At 46.1% G+C, this 18590-nt stretch overlaps 1 protein-coding gene across 2 annotated transcripts in view; it reads right to left on the bottom strand.

Annotated features, from left to right (window-relative positions):
* Window positions 1-17844, bottom strand: part of FAM234B (family with sequence similarity 234 member B) — a 39745-nt gene extending 21901 nt beyond the window's left edge. Inside the window, exons 1-3 of one of the 2 annotated variants that reach the window (XM_040235226.1) lie at window positions 17741-17844; window positions 6114-6512; window positions 2212-2310 (exon numbers count right to left, since the gene is read on the bottom strand). In XM_040235226.1, the coding sequence (XP_040091160.1) occupies window positions 2212-2310; window positions 6114-6512; window positions 17741-17777 (535 nt within the window). In that variant the 5' untranslated portion in view covers window positions 17778-17844. The remainder of the gene's footprint in view (window positions 1-2211; window positions 2311-6113; window positions 6513-17740) is intronic. The other variant, XM_040235225.1, reaches the window with a different exon arrangement.
* Window positions 17845-18590: the final 746 nt, after the last annotated feature.

The raw sequence follows: 18590 nt of genomic DNA, 5'->3' as shown, positions 1-18590 counted from the left end.
TGTGACTCATCTTTTTCTGGGTGGTGATGGGTAATCCCTTCTCTACCAGACCACGACTCCTTGAGGCAGAGACCACTCTCCTTGTTAGTTCAACAGAACCAGTGCAGCTCTATGTAAAGAGCACAGCAGGTCATATAAGAAAGGCAGTCCTCCTCACATCCAGAGGCACAGATCTTTGAACCCACTGGCTGGGGTTATGGGCACAGCAGTCTGACATAAGGGTCAAGGTCACGAATTCCCCAGAATCTCCAAGCTGTACAATCTGGATCCCAGTTTTACCACTGCCACTGTGGGGCTTCAGGCAAGTTCTTTCACCTCACTCACTATGCCTCAGTTTTCCCCATCTGCAAATAGGGATAATAACATTAGTCTGTCTTATAGGAACACTGAGGGATAAATCCAGTCATAATATGTATATACAACAGTACATAGCACATACAAAATACCATGTGTTCACTTTATTATTATTTTTTATAATCTATAACCAAATCAGGCTGGTCCATCTTATGTCCAAACTCATGGCTTTACCACTGAATCCTGATATATAGCAAACCATGCAAAATACCAAATGACTAAAAAAAAAAAAAAAATCTCTAAAAAGTGAATGGGGGTAGTTTTTACTTCAAAAACTGATCAGTCATAAGCGGAAAAAATATATAAGTATAATTAAAGTTCAATCATATAGGTCAATTTCTAGGCTAGAGGTTCTTCCCATGAAAAAAAAAATTATACCTAAATTGCTTCCACATATTGCACAAGATATGGGAAGATATTTCTAATGCTCTCTACAATGTACCTAAACTTTTATTTCAGGGCCTGAATGATTAAAAAGTAGCTAGGAGGTTGTGCATGCATGCTCACTCACTCAGTTGTGTCCGACTCTTTGTGACCCCATGGACTATAGTGGGGCCAAGCTCCTCTGCCATGGAATTTTCCAGGCAAGAAAATTTCTAGGCAATTTTCTCCTACTGAAGAGGGTTGCCATTTCCTCCTCCAGGGGATCTTCCCAACCCAGGGATCAAACCGGCATCTCCTGAACTGGCATCTCCTGTGTCTCGTGCATTAGTAGGCGGACTCCTGGGAAGCCCTAGGAGGGCGTTCTCTGCCTCCAACCATAGCTACTGTATCAGTTTACAGACTGCAGTTCAAACCCACTTAAATGAAGACTGCAGGACAAACCCAAACCCATGTACCTATACTGAAAATGTAACTTTTTTGTTTCTGCAGTTGACATGTATCAGCTAGGGTCCCCCTAAAACACAGCCCACTCAAGTAGGGTAAGTTGTGAAGGTTTAATAAAGACATAAAGATGTGGTTAGGGTGTAGAGAAATCACAAGAGACAGTACAGTCCCTCAGAACTGTGACCACTCCCAGGGCCCAAGAGACAGGGGAGGAAGGGAGGAGTCTCAGAAGCCAGAAAAAGAAGGTCCGTGGGAGGACCACCTTGAGACAGACTGTGACCTCTGATCAAGGAGACCCAGTGGGGAAAGCCCGGGAAATAAATACCCTCTGGTTACTCTGCCTCTCCTCCAGCTTCTGGCCTGTGCTCCCCACTGGCCAAACCTAATGGAAGCCTGCAGACCGGGGAGCCTGCTGACTTTATGCACACAGGTCCGCTTCTCATCCCTCAGGGAGCAGGATGGGGAGCAGAGACAGAGGAGCAAACAGATGGCGTCAGAAGAAAACACCCAGGCAAGACGTACATGTGTAAGGATATGTTAGAACGTCAGTAAAAGCTTTCTGCCAGAGATGAGAGCCTATGTTTATTGTCATCTAAGAGGCCGGGGAGGACTGACTCAGGGAAAATTCAAGCAACCTAAGTGCTGGTGCTATTCAGGGCAGGCGTGTGGCCAAGAAACCTTGTCTCTGGATCTCAGGGTCGTCGCTGAACAGGGCGGCCACTGAAAGTGCCCTGCAGCTCTCACTTGCCGTGACTTCTTCAAACAGGCATTATGTACAAGCTCCTGCATGAACCTGACTTACGTTTAATACCCAGGGATTCTAGCTGCCCTTAATGAGAGGCACAGGCAGAAGTAGGTCTGTGTATCATATCTTATCTAGGGATGACCAGGTTCATCGGGTACGAGGGATTGCCAAGGGCTTTCTCCTCACTGTAGGCTCATCAGCTCACAACCCCAATGCCTCCCTTATCTCATACCCTCCAATCAACCAGCTCCTCCCACCCAGGCCTCCAAAAGCCACCCTCTTACCGGCCGCACTCCCGTTCCCTGACGGCACGAAGGAGAGGAGCACGTCTCGCAGGCCGTCTCCATTTACATCCGCCAGGTCCAATGGCGACAGGTCCCCACCTGATGGACACAAGAGACACAGAGCCCTCAGCAAGTGACACAGACCAGCTCCCTGCTCCAGGCTGGACAGGGAACCTCCATAAAAACTAGGCAGATCTCAGCTCCTAGATGAGATACACAGACCCAGTTCTGCCTGTGCCTCTCACTAAGGACAGCTAGAATCCCTGGGCATTAACCATAAGTCAAACATGAGAAGATTCTGGAAGGTGGAGAGAAGGCAGATCGGCTGGGGATAGTAAGCCCCGAGGAGGGACAATCTGAGGGTTCCCCTGGGCTTTCTTTGACCTCACATATCCCAGGGAGGGTGCTGCAGAAGCTGGCATCCCAGAAATGCCAACAGGGACACACAGGAAGGCCCCAGAAAAGCTGGTCTCCAGCCAAAGGATAGGAAAGGCGCAGCCCAGCAAGATGAAGAAGTTTTCAACAATAACCATTCTACTCCAAGCAAAAACCACAGATAAAACTGTGGCCCCACCGGGGCCGACAGGACAAGCAAAGTGGAAACCCTTTCCAGGCAACAAGGCCCCTCTCGCCCCAGGGTCACGTCAGAGAAGTTGGGTGAGGAGGCTGGACTCTCATCCTCACCCAGCAGCACTCAGGCCTCCACACACAAGGGAAGCCTAGAGTCCTACCTCCACCAAGCATTCACAGGGCAGCCCCCCGCCCCTGGTGTCCTCAGAGGCCTGGACTTCCTCCTCCACCGAGCAGTGACAAGGTAGGCGGCATCACCCCTCCACACACACACACACACACATACACACACACGCACAAAGTGTGCAATCAGAGGATGACTGTCAAATTTCAGAGAGAATTCACACGTGGCTGGTGGAAGTGTAAACTGGTACAACCACTATGGAAAATGATTTAATATAAACTCCTAGACGTGTGGGCTTCCCAGGTGGCTCAGTGGTAAAGAACCTGCCTGCAAAGCAGGAGACACAGGTTTGATCCCTGGGTCAGGAAGATCCCCTGGAAAAGGGAATGGCTACCCACTCCAGTATTTTTTTGTTTTTTCCACTCCAGTATTCTTGCCTGGAGAATCCCATGGACAGAGAAGAGTGGCAGGCTATAGGCCATAGAGTTGCGAAACAGTCTGACACAACTGAAGCAACTTAGCATGCACACATGTCTAGACATACAACACGCCCTGCCAACCAGCAATTTCACTCTCAGGTTTACGCTCAAGGGAAATTCTTACATACTCCATCAGGAAGCACAGTCAAGAATCTTCTTAGTGGCACTGCTGCTGCTGCTTAGTGGCTAAGTCGTGTCCAACCTCTTGTGCAACCCCATGGACTGTAGCCCGCCAGACTCCGCTGTCCATGGGATTTCCCAGGCAAGAATACTGGAGTGGGTTGCCATTTCCTTCTCCAGGGTAGTCGTACTACTTAATTTTTTTTTTTTGTATTATTTACTTTTAAAAAATAGAAGCTACCTAAATGCTTGCCAACAGTAAAATGGATTGCTAAATCACGGGATATTCACACCATGGAAAATTACTGGTGAAAATAAAGAAACTCTAGTGACAGTACATTGATAACAGATAAACCTCAAACATTTTCTTTAAATATGCTGAACAAAAAAGCAAGTCACAGAATACTGTATGATTATGTTTATATGACATTCAAAAACAGGAAAAATTAAAGGATGGATCATTTAGGGATACAAATCTATGTGGTAGAACTTTAAACACAAGTAAAGGAATACCAACAGGACACTCAGGACAGCAGAACCCTTTGGTGGACGGAGGGGGATAAGGTGAGGAGCTGAAGGACACGTGGGGAATTAGAAGGTCTATGTACTCAGATTTTTCTCAGCCTCAACCTCAGGTGATAAGATTGTTCTTTCTCCTGCTATAGGGAGAGCATCTTTCACCTGGGAGTTTCATCTCCTGCTTTTAGGAAGGCTCGAAGGTCAGCAGCCCTCTTGCACCTGCTGTTGTTCAAACGCCTTCAACACGCAACAGCCAATCCGCCAAAGTGCCACAGTTGGGCTTGTGTGTTCTGAGCCCCTTCTGCCTGGTACAGTTTACAAGAGACAGGACCACTCAACACTAACAGTTAGATGGGATCTCCAGACCTGATTCAGAGTAAGCTGTGTTAAAGAAACCTGCTTTACCACCTAAGTGTCCATCGACAGGAATGGATAAAGTTAAGATGTGGTACGCTGCTGTATTCAAAGTGCATAACCAGCAAGGATCTCAATAAAGATACAGCACATGGAACTCTACTCAAATTATGTGGCAGCCTGGATGGGAGGAGGGTGTGGGAGAGAATGGATACATCTGTAGGTATGGCTGAGTCCCTTGGCTGTTCACCTGAAACTGTTACAACATTAATTGGTTATATACCCTGATACATAATAAGAAGTTTAAAAAGAAAAGATATATACCCTGTATACAAATATGCATACATATATACAATGGAATACTACTCAGTCATAAATAAAATGAAATTTGCTATTTGCAGCAATATGGATGGACTTGGAGTGTATTATGCTAAATGAAATGAGGCAGACGAAAGACAAATACTGTACAGGATCACTTGTATGTAGAATCTCAAAAATACAACAAAACAGTGACTATAACAAAAAAGAAGCAGACTCACAGTTACAGGGAACAAACTAAAAGTTACCAGTGGCTAAGAGGAAAGATGGGCAGAGCAACATAGAGGATTTTTTTTAAAGCGGTTATTATGGGATTATAAGAAACTACAGGTGAGAAACTTCTGAAAACTGTAAAGCACTGTAAAATTTAAAGAATCTTTCCTTCAATAAAAAATATAATAAAAATAAGAAATAAAGAAACCTGCTCCAAAATGAGTGAAAATAGCCAGAATTACTTGGGTAGCACCATTCCAACCATTAAGAGCAGGAAAAAAAAGTTACTGCAACAAAGCAACTCTCTTTTTCTGGAAAAGAAATTATTTCATAAACAACAGTGTCCTACTGTAGAGCACATGGAACTATGTTCAATATCCTATGATAGCTCATAGTGGAAAGAATCCAAAAAAGAAGTTATACAGATAAAACTGAATCACTTTGCTGTACAGCAGGAACTAATACAACATTGTAAATCAACTATGAAGGTGAAACTGTTATTCCTTTTGTCATGCCCAACTCTCTGTGACCCCATGGACTGTAGCCCACCAGGCTCCTCTGTCCACGGGATTCTCCAGACAAGAATACTGGAGTGGGCTGCCATTTCCTCCTCCAGGGGATCTTCCCCACCCAGGGATTGAATCCAGGTCTCCTGCACTGCAAGCAGATTCTTTACCCTCTGAGCCACCAGGGAAGCCCCCCAAATCAACTGTATTTCAATAAAAATTAAATTTTAAAAAATTATTCGAAAATTCAATTTAGGCTAGGCTTCCACAATCAGCGACCGCCCAAGTGCCCTACAGGAGCCCTACATGGCCTCTGGCCTTGCCAGGACGGGAGCTTCACTTTCTCTGTGAATCTTCCTTCCCCCGGCTCTGCCCTCCCCTGATCCAGCCTCAGCTGCACATCTGGAGCCCAGCAAACCAGGTCTTTCTCCTCTCTGCATCCAAATAAGACCTTCCCCAGTAGAAACACAGCCAGCCATCCTCCCAAGATTTTGGAACCGTACCAATCCATCTTTTTGTCTTATGTCCAACCTTAACTTCCAAACCGTCTCTGCACACAGCAAGAGAAATGGTAGGTGACATGCATTAACATGTAAAGACTTGAAGGAAATTTTCAATGTCATCAGGCACTTTCCAGAATGACATGCGATGGAGTTTTACAGACTGAACCCCCCCACCCTACTCCCTCCAGCCGCTTACCTCCCTGGGGACCCAGGTGGCGGCTCCACGTGCTGTGCAAGTCTCGGGGGGGACAGGGGATCAGGAAAGCACACACGAGCACTAGGACCATGGAGACCACCAGCATCAGCAGAAAGACGGATGTGCGCACGTAGGACACAACGGAGGAGGCCGCCTTCTGCTCCAGGGCCCCCAGGGGCTCCAAGGGGTACCCCTCAGGGGTGACCTCGGAGAGACGTGGCTTGCCAGCCCCTGCAACCTCGGCATCCGAGTCGGGCTCTGGTGCCTCCCCCAGTGGGCTCTTCCCATTCTTGACCCCTCCGTTCTTCTGCTGCAGGTTAAGCACCAGATCATCTTCACTCTCATCGCTGTCGGCCTGTGTGAGGGGGTCATACTCCCCCAGGTCCGGGCTTTTCTTCCCTGAAAAGACAGAAAGCCAGATGGTTAAGGGGTACTTTCAAGAAAGAACCCTCAGTCAACACATGGAAACTGGAAACACCTAGAACACACAGAACAGAACAGGTCTAGGCTGATAAGCCTGGACCGTGGAGCCATCTATAAAAACAGATGCCAGTGAAAGGGGGGAAAGGATGGGTGGGGAGGAGAAAGAAAATCACAGTGCTCTGGAACAGGGCTCCCCAACAGGAAACTGGGTCACACAGCAGCCGCTAAGAGGTGGGTGATCAAGTAAAGCTCCATCTGTATTTATAGCCATTTCCCATCACTCAGCTACCCCCATGGCTCAGCTGGTAAAGAACCTGCCTGTCAATGCAAGAGATAAGGAATCCCTGGGTTACGAAGATCCCCTGGAGAAGGGAATGGCAACCTGCTCTAGTACTCTTGCCTGGGAAATCCTATGGACAGAGGAGCCTGGCAGGCTACAGTCCACGGGGTTGCAAAGAGTCAGACATGACTGGGCGTTCGTGCACACACGCACATACACAACTCCATCACTCACATCACTGTCTGAGCTCTGCCTTCTGTCATTCAGAGGTGGCATTAGATTCTCATAAGTGTGCGAACCCTACCATAAACAGCCCATGAGAGGGATCTAGTATTCCACCAAGCCAGTCCCTGGTGCCAAAAAGGTTGGGCACTGCTGTTCTAGAATTATCACTTTTATGAGTTTAAGAACATTCAAAAAGAAACAGAAAATAGCTAACTTCAAATACTAGTTTTTTTTAAAAAGTGACGTGCGGGGATGACCCAGAGAGATGTTGTGGGGAGGGGGGTGGGCGGGGGGTTCATGTTTGGGAACGCATGTACACCTGTGGTGGATTCATGTCAATCTATGCCAAAACCAATACAGAATTGTAAAGTAAAAATTAAAAATAAATAAATAAAAATAAAAAATAAAAAAGTTCTGTTAGTTTGTGTGATTCTCAGTAACGAAAAGACCATGGCTCTTCCATGGGCCTTCAGTTCAGTTCAGTTCAGTTCAGTTCAGTTCAGTCGCTCAGTCGTGTCCAACTCTTTGCGACCCCATGAATCGCAGCACGCTAGACTTCCCTGTCCATCACCAACTCCTGGAGTTCACTCAAACTCACGTCCATCAAGTCGGTGATGCCATCCAGCTATCTCATCCTCTGTCGTCCCCTTCTCCTCCTGCCCACAATCCCTCCCAGCATCAGAGTCTTTTCCAATGAGTCAACTCTTCCCATGAGGTGGCCAAAATATTGGAGTTTAAGCTTTAGCAGCAGTCCTTCCAAAGAACACCTTGCATACACCTGATGTGTATATTTCCTTTGATTTTCTTAGAGTGGTGATGTTCCAATCTGTCCCATGACTCCTAAACTTTCAGAACCATTGTCCTCTGCACACCGCTCCTCACAGGCCAATATGTGCGACTTCGCAGTTGCTTCAGGGCTTTGCAGGTGGCACTGGTGGTAAAGAACCCTCCTGCCAACGCAGCAGACGCAAGAGACTCGGGTTCGATCCCTGGGTCGGGAGGATACCTTCTAGGAGGAAATGGCAACCCACTCCAGTATTCTTGCCTAGAGAAGTCCATGGACAGAGGAGCCTGGTGAGCTACAGTTCATGGGGTCCCAAAGAGTCAGACACAACTGAAGCGACTTAGCACACAACTGTTTCTACGGAAACCACGAAGAAAGTCAAATGCTGAAAGCCACCTGGAGACATCTTACCAAAAACTTAGTTTTGAGAACCTTCCTGAGAGTCTAACACCCTTTCAGTACATGTTTCAATAAACAGTCGTTACCTGAAAACTGCTATTCTGATCCTGCAGGCTGGGAGTGGTGGAATCTAGCAGGCATGTGGAGATGGAGGACTTGTCTTGACACTGCTTTACACAATAAGCACCCCAGTTTTATTTGGACCATATCTTTGCTGGGGTGGCAGGAGGCGGACATTTACGGGGGTTGGGGGGGGTTAAACCTTCCTCCTCCCAAGCCGCCCCCTGCCCTAAGTGCCAGCAACTGGAGGAGTTTATGCCTTTATTTCAGGCTTATTATGGTTGTTTAGTCACTAAGTCGTGTCCAGTTCTTTTGCGACCCCATGGACTGTAGCCCACCAGGCTCCTCTGTCCATGGAATTTCCAAAGCAAGAATACTGGAGTGGGTTGCCATTTCCTTCTCCAAGGGATCTTCCCCACCCAGGGACTGAAACTGTGTCCCTTGCATTGCATCTCCTGCACTGGCAGGCAGATTCTTTACCAATGAGTCATGAGGATTAAATAATACACGCATGGTTCTCAGTGCCGACGTAAGAGTCAAGCTCAATAAATTTCCGCTTCTGTTACTACTGTTGGTATTCTATCTCTTCTCTGCCCTCACCCCTTCTCCTCATCCCCAGGTTAAATATCTCTACCTCTTCAACCCATTACTTGAGGAAGCATTATTTCAGGTGTCCACGACACTCTGGTCCCTCTCCTCTGGAACAACATGTCCATGCTCTTCAAAGGACAGTTCCCAGACCTGAATATGGTCCCAGGGGTGCGATCTGACCAGGGGAGGGCAGAGGGGCCACTACAATTCAAAACCTGTAACTAGGATCAAACCAGTCAATCCTAAAGGAAATCTATCCTAAATATTCATTGGAAAGACTGACACTGAAGCTGAAGCTCCAATACTTAGGCCACCTGATGCAAAGAGCTGACTCACCGGAAAAGACTCTGATGCTGGGAAAGACTGAAGGCAGGAGGATAAGGGGGCGACAGAGGATGAGATGGTTAGATAGAATCACTGACTCAATGGACATGAATCTGAGCAAACTCCAGACATAGTGGAAAACAGGGAAGGCTTGCGTGCTGTAGTCCATGGCGTCACAAAGAGTCACAACTTAGCGGCTGAACCACCACCACCACCACCTAGGATCAGGCCAGCTTTCTTGGTCGTCCCATCACTGATTCAGCTAAAACTGATTCAACAACTGATTCAACTAAAACTCCAAAGCACTTTCTACATATGCTCAAGCCATCCTACAATTACATGATTTTTAGCATCAAGTGAAAAATTCAGCATGGACACTAACTGAATTCCATCTTCCTAGTCAGTTTCCAGCCCGCAACAAATACAGCCTAAAACAGCATCTCTGCCCAAAGTGAAATTATGACTGTAATACTAGTGAAAAAAACAGTTTAAAGGAAATCCATTTTCATTTTATGATATACTATCACAGGGAAGAAGAGAACTTGACTGCAAATGCTGCAGAGACTTGTAAATTCTTTAATAAATCTATAAATTACAAGCATTCTTTGAAAATCAAAGCCTCTGTCGAACTGGTCCCTCTAAAAAGTTTATGTGCTGCTAGTTAACGATGGCAAAGGATGGCCTTTCTGTCAGTCTCTCCCTAAAACCAGAGGGGAAGAAAAAGAAACAAAAATAGAAAAAGAATAAAAGAGGAAACAGCCACATCCCCAAACTGTAATTTATGAAAAGTCGTTGCCAAAGGCAGTGAAACTTGCATCCAACTGAGGAAGTATAGTAAGAATAGGGACATACATCTCAGGTCTCCAGCAAGGAGCCGAGTTCACGGAATTAATAATAGTGATGACATGGATGACCAATGGAAATGTACTAAGAGCTACTACGCCAGGCACTGGTCCACGCGCTTATAGAGGTTAACGCATTTAATCCTCACAACCACCCCAGGAGGTAGGTGCCATTATTATCTCCATTTTATCAACAAGAAGATTAAAATATAAAGAGGTCAGTTGCCTGAGATCACAGAATTAACAAGAAAAGCCAGGATTCAACCTCAGGCAATTTGATTAGAATCCACGGCTCTAACCAATCAGTTGTGCTGCCTCCCTTGCTCCCCAGATATAAAGCCAAACCAAAGAATCTTCTGCTCAGAAAGACAAAGCTTGGGGGTCCCAGAAGCATCAATGAGCCTCATTCAACACCACGGCGTGAACAGCCAAGATAAGACTGAAGAAGAAAGAGCACGAGCTTTTCTCTTTACAAGAAGCAGGCTGGCAGCGCGGCAGGTTAGAAAAGGTAACATTGGCAGTTCTCAAGGGGCGGATTTTTTTGGACAGTGTGGGTCCAATCAGGAGACAGAAACGAGCCACTAATTCAAACAGGACATTTTCATGCAAAGAATGATTAAACAGTGAAAGGAAAGTAAATATAAATCTGAGAAGAGAAATCTAAAAGGTATCCTAGAATGGGGAGACTGTAGCCCAGAAGGATAAATGTGGTATTTAAAGGGTCCAGATCCACGTTTACAGGTCAGACAACAAAAGTGAACGTGGAGCTCAGGGTCAATAAACTGATAGCTGGCACAAGTAACAAGGGACTTCCCCAAGGGCTTACAGTGTAAAGAATCTGCCTGCAATGCAGGAGACACAGGAGATGCGGGTTTGATCCTTGGGTCAGGAAGATCTCCTGGAGGAGAAAATGGCAACCCACTCCACTATCCTTGCCTGAAAAACCCATGGACAGAGGAGTCTGGTGGGCTACCATCCATGAGGTCGCAGAATCGGACATGACTGATCATGCACGCACAATAAGAAACAAAGAAATAAATGCTAAACCAGCACTCTGAGGCCCTGTGACAAATGCCAGCCTGTGACGAAAGCAACATCCACAAAGGAAGAGCACTGGTGGGAAAGGGATTTGAGTTGACAGCCTAGGTTTGGTTCCAGCCTCAGCTGCCCAAATTCATTCAGCCTCTGCCCACCAGTCAGCCAATAGCTGGCTGTAAAACAGCCGCCCATCTAAATACGAATAGAAATCAGAACACAGCCATCATTAGTACTCAGTCCATAAACTACTGCAAAGCTCTACAAACATTCAAGAAAGAAATTACAACAAAACCCAGCAAACAAAAACCCAGCTACAGAACAAATGCTGAACAAGTGATACCACGAAATGGAAGAAATAGTGAACAGATACTTCCCCCTAGAATCCAAGAAATTCAAGCAATTATCTTCTCTGAAATAAGGGTTCATGGAAAAACAGAACATTTCTAAGAAGAAATGATGATTCAACAGAGAAGATGAAAAGTAAACAAGGAGGACTCGGGAAAATGATTGAAGAAAAGAATAAAACAATCTTACAATAAAACAATCCCCTTTTTGGGATTGGCAAAAAGAACCTAAATGGCTGAAAAGAGCATCAGAGATGTAAAGGTTAGACTGTGAAAATCAAGCAAGATGAAACGGAAATAACCAAGGCTGGCAGTTTTGAGCATTTACTATACTCTCTTTCAAGCCCTTTAACTGTCTTAGCTCAGTAAATTATCACAGCAACTCTTTGAGGCAGACACAATATTATCTCCATTTTAAAGATGAGGAAACTGAGGTTTGGAAGTATAAGTAACCGGCCCATAGTTAAACAGCAAATAAGTGATAATCCAAGGATACAATCCCAGGCAGTCTGGCTTGAAGGCTGTACTATTGCAGCACTTCATAAGAAAAATAGCAAGGTATTTAAAAGGACTAGAAAGAAAAGGACAGATACAGAGGACAAAAGTGATCCAATCTACACGTAACTGAAGAAGAAAATATAAAAGAGAATGGAACCAAAAATGATTTAAAAGACATACAAATAAAGCTCCTGCAGTTAAGTGTTAGTTGCTCAGTCATGTCCAACTCTCTGGGACCCCGTGGACTGTAGCCCATCAGGCTCCTCTGCCCATGGGATTTTCCAGGGAAGAATACCGGAGTGGGTTGCCGTGCCCTTCTCCAGGAGATCCTCCCAACCCAGGGCTCGAACCCAGGTCTCCTGCATTGCAGGTGGATTCTTGATAATCTGAGCCACCAGGGAAGTCCATACGAAAAAGGTTCCTGCAGTAGAGCAAGACCTGAAACTGCAGAATAAGGTGCCCACTGAGTCTCAAGAAAAACTGATACAGAGCAATCAATGCTGAAATATATCCCAGTAAAGGCAAAGAACTTCAAGGACAAAGACAGACTCTTATGAGCGGCAGCCAGCCCAAGAGAAAAAGAAGCAAGTCACGAACGGTGGGAACAAAAATCAGGCTGACTTCGCCACAGCAAAACACACTGCTAAATGACAGTGTGGCAATATGGAAAAATCCTCAAAGAAAGAAAATGAGACCGCAAAATCCAAGAACTGACCCAGACATGATATTTCTGAAATACAGAGGCAAGCACAAAAGATCACATATGCTTTCTTTAAGGGATCACAGATTACAACCAGTGCTTGGCCAAATTACAGAGGAAAATAAATATTGACTTTTTCACTATTAATATGTATTTTTCCAGAACATGCAAAAGCAACCTTCCACTTAATTGTTCCAGCAAGTTTCAATTACAGAAGTCCTAAGTAAAATATGTTTTCTATCTATTCACGGAAAAAGAGTGAAATATATAGTACATCACTTGCCTAAAGTTATACTCAGGCTGAGGAGTAACATCCAATCCATGCTTCAAAGCTCAGGGAATTTTACCAACCTCTTGTCTGCTGATTTCAGCCACCACCCACATTTTTAGTCAATGAAAGGTTTTCAGAAAATAAAGAGAGGACACTGATTTCAGAATGTGCTTATACACTCAGTTGTGTCCGACTCTTTGCAACCCCATGGACTGTGGCCTGCCAGGCTCCTCTGTCCGAGTGGGTTGCCATTTCCTTCTCCAGGGAATCTTCCTGACCCAGGAATAAAACCCGTGTCTCTTACCTCTCCTGCATTGCCAGGTGGATTCTTTACCGCTAGTTCCACCTGGGAAGCCCGATTTCAGAACACATCAGTGTAAATAAGCTTCCCACGACTGTCACTTTTAGAAAGACAGAGGATGCTGGGCAAACAGCAATCCCAAAATGAGACAGAGGAAAATATCAATAGGAAAGAGATGCAACTGTACCAGCCTCAAGTGTTTTCAGGAAAACATACTATAATGTATCCTACTCTGTGACATGCACTATACTTTACACAGACTATCGCCTACACTCTACTGCAACTAAAGGTAAATCACTCCCATCATGAATTAGTTTATCCAAGGGCACAGAATCATTCCAAGTTACACATAATAAAACAAACCATTACAATAACATTATGCTCTTCTATTCCCTTCAGTGTTTGACCTTTAAACTTTTAAATGAACTAAAAATATATATTCTTAAGAGAGAAGTTGCCCCACCAGCTGCTTTATGAATCTCACATTGTCCTTCTGTTACTAATTAACCGCATTCTACGCATGTCAGCCAAACGTCTTTCCATCTTGAGCTTGATGAAAGGATATGCAACTGAAAGACATCCCAGGGACTGTTCTTTCTTCACCAGGTTGATGGACACTGGCCATGAGCACATTACATCAGGCCTCCCTCCAGTTACCACATTTGCAAAGGTCATAGTGCTGCTGCTGCTGCTGCTGCTAAGTCGCTTCAGTCGTGTCCGACTCCGCGCAACCCCATAGACAGCAGCCGATGAAGCTCCCCCGTTCCTGGGATTCTCCAGGCAAGAACACTGGAGTGGGTTGCTATTTCCCTGCCCAATGCAGGAAAGTGAAAAGTGAGAGTGAAGTCCCTCAGTCGTGTCCGACTCTTAGCGACCCCATGGACTGCAGCCCACCAGGCTCCTCCGTCCATGGGATTTTCCAGGCAAGAGTACTGGAGTGGGGTGCCATTGCCTTCTCCAGATCATGGTGCTAATGATGAAGATAATAATGGCTGACACTTACTGAATAACTGACATATATCAAAGGTCAACAAACTTCTTCAGAACATCCATCTCTTACTATGCCAAATAACCCTACTGTGTGGCTAACAGTGAAAGGTTCCATAATAATATTATTACTACATATGAAGAAACTAAAGGTTAAAGAGAATCTGATAAAGAGTGGATTAATCCAAGAGCTCTCATGCTCTTCACCACCATTCTATTCTGCGTCCTTACACATAAAAACAGTGACGATGTCATTGTAATGATTTTGCAATATCTACAAATATCAAATTATTAGTACACCTGAAACTAATACAATGTTATATGTCAATGATACTCAATGTAAAAAATAAACAAATAAATAGTGAGGACGTTAACTAAAGTAACATGATACAGTAGCCAAAACAGGATAGAAGCTTCACAGACCCAATTACAGAGTACCCAAAAAGGGCTCTCAGAAAGCAACTTCTATCTAATATAAAAGCTAACAGTTGTATTTGTGGTAGAAGGGAGAAAGGGCAAGAGGCAAGAGGGAGAAAAGTAAAAGCATGAGGAAAAAACCTAAAAGACCCACATCACCTAAAAAAAAACATACAGCCTTTGTTCCTGGGCCTAAACTCAACATTCAAAAAAGGAACATCATGGCATCTGGTCCCATCACTTCATGGCAAACAGATGGGGAAAAAGTGGAAACAGCGTCAGATTTCATTTTGGGGGGGGCTCCAAAATCACTGTGGACAGTGACTGTAATCATGGAATTAAAAGACACTTGCTCCTTGGAAGAAAAACTATGACAGCATATTAAAAAGTTGAGACATCACTTTGCTGACAAAGGTCTGTGTGGTCAAAGCTATGGTTTTTCCAGTAGTCATGTATGGATGTGAGAGTTGAGCCATAAAGAAGGCTGAGCACCCCAGAATTGATGCTTTTGAACTGTGGTGTTTGAGAAGACTCTTGAGAATCCCTTGGACTGCAAGGAGATCCAACCAGTCCATCCTAAAGGAAATCACTCCTGAATATTCATTGGAAGGACTGATGATGATCCAATACTATGGCCACCTGATGCGAAGAACTGACACATTGGAAAAGACCCTGATGCTGAGAAAGACTGAAGGCAGGAGGAGCAAGGCGACAACAGAGGATGAGACAGTTGGATGGCATCACCAACTCAATGAACATGAGTTTGGGTAAGCTCGGGGAGTTGGTTATGGACGGAAGCCTGGCATGCTGCATTCCATGGGTCACAAAGAGTCGGACGTGACTTAGCGACTGAATAACAACCACCTGGACCTAAAAGTATCAAGAGAACCTGAGTGCTCAGGGCCCTACTGCCGTCCACACACACAGGTCCAGGACCAGACTGTGCTTCCCCTACCCGGTCAGCTGACACACTTACTGCATCTGAATAGTCCAGGAGTAACGATGAAGCCTCAGCATACAAAAGAGCTCAAGAGTTTCAAAAGCAAGATTTTTTGTTTTGCATTTCCAGCCTTTGAGAATGACAATTAGCTATATGTGAGGGGGTGAGGGGCTTCCCTTGTGGCTCAGCTAGTAGAGAATCTGCCAGCAATGCAGAAGACCTGGGTATGATCCCTGTGTTGGGAAGATCCCCTAGAGAAGGGAAAGGCTACCCACTCCAGTATTCTGGCCTGGAGAATTCCATGGACTGTACAGTCCATGGGGTCGAAAAGAGTCAGACACGACTGAGCAACTTTCACTTCACTTCACTTCAGAGGGGGTGCGAAGGGGGAAAGAATCTAAAAGAAAAGGAGAAACAAAGCTAAATACGTCTGACATCCCATTACCCCTTGGGAGGATATCTATGCTATGCTATGTAGGCGTGCTCAGCCATGTCTGACTCTTTGTGACCCCATGGACTACAGCCTGCCAGGTGCCTCTATCTATGGGATTCTCCAGGCAAGAATACTGGAGTGGGTTGTCATTTCCTTCTGCAGGGGATCTTCCCAACACAGCGATCAAAGCCAAGTCTCCTGAGTGGAGTCTTTATCACTGAGTCCCCTGAGAAGCCCATGGGAGGACACTATCCTACACTAAAGGATATACACAGCTACTCTCTTCAAAATAAATCCTGCAGGTAAAGGGTTATCCCCATTCTATTCCAGTGTTACATACACACTCCAACAGAGAGATCAGCATTCCTTCCAAAGTTATAATGAGGCCATGTGCAAAGAAAAAGTGTCTAAAGTCATGAAATCTGGGGACAGAAATGCAAATTCATATCAAATTCACAACCAACCCAGTGTCAGTCGTGGCACAATATAGCAGACTGGAAACTCCTTGAGAACAGGGACCTTCCACTGGGTATCTGCCAGACACCAAATCAGCCCTTTCTACCCATGCTAGGGAAGCAACTGTGTTTCTCACTAACAACTTACCAGCAAACAAACAGTTTATAGTTTATGTTTAAAATGTATTTAGGTGGGACTTCCTTGGTAGTCCAATGGTTAAGACTGCCTTCCAACGTAGGGGATGGTTTGATCCCTGGTCAGGGAGCTAAGATCCCCCATGCCTCACAGCCAAAAAAACAAAACAAAACAAAACATAAAACAGAAGCAATACTGTAACAAATTCAATAAAGACTTTAAAAATGGTCCACATCAAAAACAACAACAAACAAATTTATTTAGATAAAAGCATAAATTTTTCTAAAGCCTTAAAATCTAAAATTTATTTGAGCAGAATAAATATACTTTTATTAAAATAGCAAGTTTCTAGCAGGACAGTTCCATTCTGGAGGTTTAAAAGGAAAAACAAAAACTTGGAGCTATTGCGCCCAAGTACTGAATTAGCTCTGACTTCACCACTAGTGCCTCCTTAAGAGAATATTCCATCCATTATCTGCAACTTACCGGTGCAAATAAATTATCCTCATAAATGCTCAGGCTTGGGAGCCCGAGGCTGAACAAGTGGAACCCAAGGCCCAGAATCTAAAGTCAGAAGACCCCGCATGTTCAAGTCCAGGCTTTTCCTATGCTGTTTGTGCGACCCTGGACAAGTCAATTTGACAATTTATTTTTTAGGAGGGGAAATACCTGTTCCACCTACCTCACCGCATCAATGTTGTCATTAAATGGAGAAGCTGCTCCAAAGGGGTCACTCGCCATCCTGCCGCCCCCGTGCCCCCAACCCCCAGTCCAGCCCAAGACGGAAAGAGTTGGAGACCCTCCTGTAGGTCCTTCGCGGCGCTCGGGAAAGGATGCTAACCTCATCGCCCTCCCCTGGGGACAGCGGCGACGCGCGCCCTGACATCCGCCGCCGCCGCCGCAGCGCCAGGCCACCATCCCGGCGCGCCTTCGGGCTCCTTCCCCCCGCGTTTCCCAGGTTCGCCCCGCGCCCGCAACCCCCGACCCGCCGGGCGCTTCTTTTGCCCCCTGGTGGCGCGTGGACCCCAGCCCGCGGGGGGGCTGCACCGTCTCGCCTCCGCGCGCCTGCAGCTCCGCTCGGGTTGGGGCCAGACTCCGATAGGCTTCGCCCCCGGGAGCCTGGAGTCCTCACCTCCCCAAGTCCGGCGGGGGCGAGGTGGTCGCGAGGTTGCAGCTTACCGGGGAGCTTGAGCGCCCTGGACAGCACGGTCGCCATGGTGGAGGCCCCGGTGCGCGTGCGCGCGCTCGCGTCCTGCCGGGAAGTGTAGTTCGCAGTCGAGGTGCGCGGGGCCGGGACCTGAAAAGGTGGGAGCCGGGCGGCGTGGCAGGGCCTGGAGGAGGCCCCCGCTGCCGCCTCCGCGCCCACGTGCGCCCTCCTGCCCCTCCACCCCGCCCCCTCCGGGACAGATGCCTTACTGGGCAGGTCACGTCACCGCTCTGAGCCTCCCTCTCCTTCCCTGTGAAATGGGGATCTGATACAGCCCGCGGGCTTGCCGTGAGCACGGAATGAGATAATAGATAGAAGGCAAGGGTTGTGAAATACGCCTGGGCTTTGGAGTCAGACGGGTTTGAATTCCGCCCGCATCCCTCGCTGGGCCATCTAGGGCAAGTCACTTGTATGACTAAGCTTCGGCTTAGATATGGAGATAATAGCACCTACTTCAGGAGCATACTGTGAGGGTGATATTACATAATCTATTTAAAACGCGTAGCACACAGCAGGCACCTAGTAAGTGTGTTTTCTCTACGTTTCTTAGGTTAAAGGCGAGGTTTCCCCTGGAGCTCTAAGCTTCATCTCTGGTTACCAGTTCTTTACAGGGATCCACTCAGCACCCTACCCCGCAGCCTCCAGCTTGAAGGGTCTAAGGACGCAAGACCAGTCCTGTTTCTTCCCCTCAGGCAGCAAGAGGTAAGCATTTTAGTCCAGGAATGCTGAAGACATTATTTATCTTAGAACTGAAGCAGACCTTAGAGGCTCCATGTTTTACTGAAGAGAAAACTAAGATCTATAAAGGTGATGTGACTTCTT

The sequence above is a fragment of the Oryx dammah genome, unplaced genomic scaffold (assembly GCF_014754425.2).
Source record: "Oryx dammah isolate SB20612 unplaced genomic scaffold, SCBI_Odam_1.1 HiC_scaffold_29, whole genome shotgun sequence".
Taxonomy (NCBI): domain Eukaryota; kingdom Metazoa; phylum Chordata; class Mammalia; order Artiodactyla; family Bovidae; genus Oryx; species Oryx dammah.
Note: the sequence above shows the minus strand (reverse complement) of the source record. Positions and strands in the feature narration are given on the sequence as shown.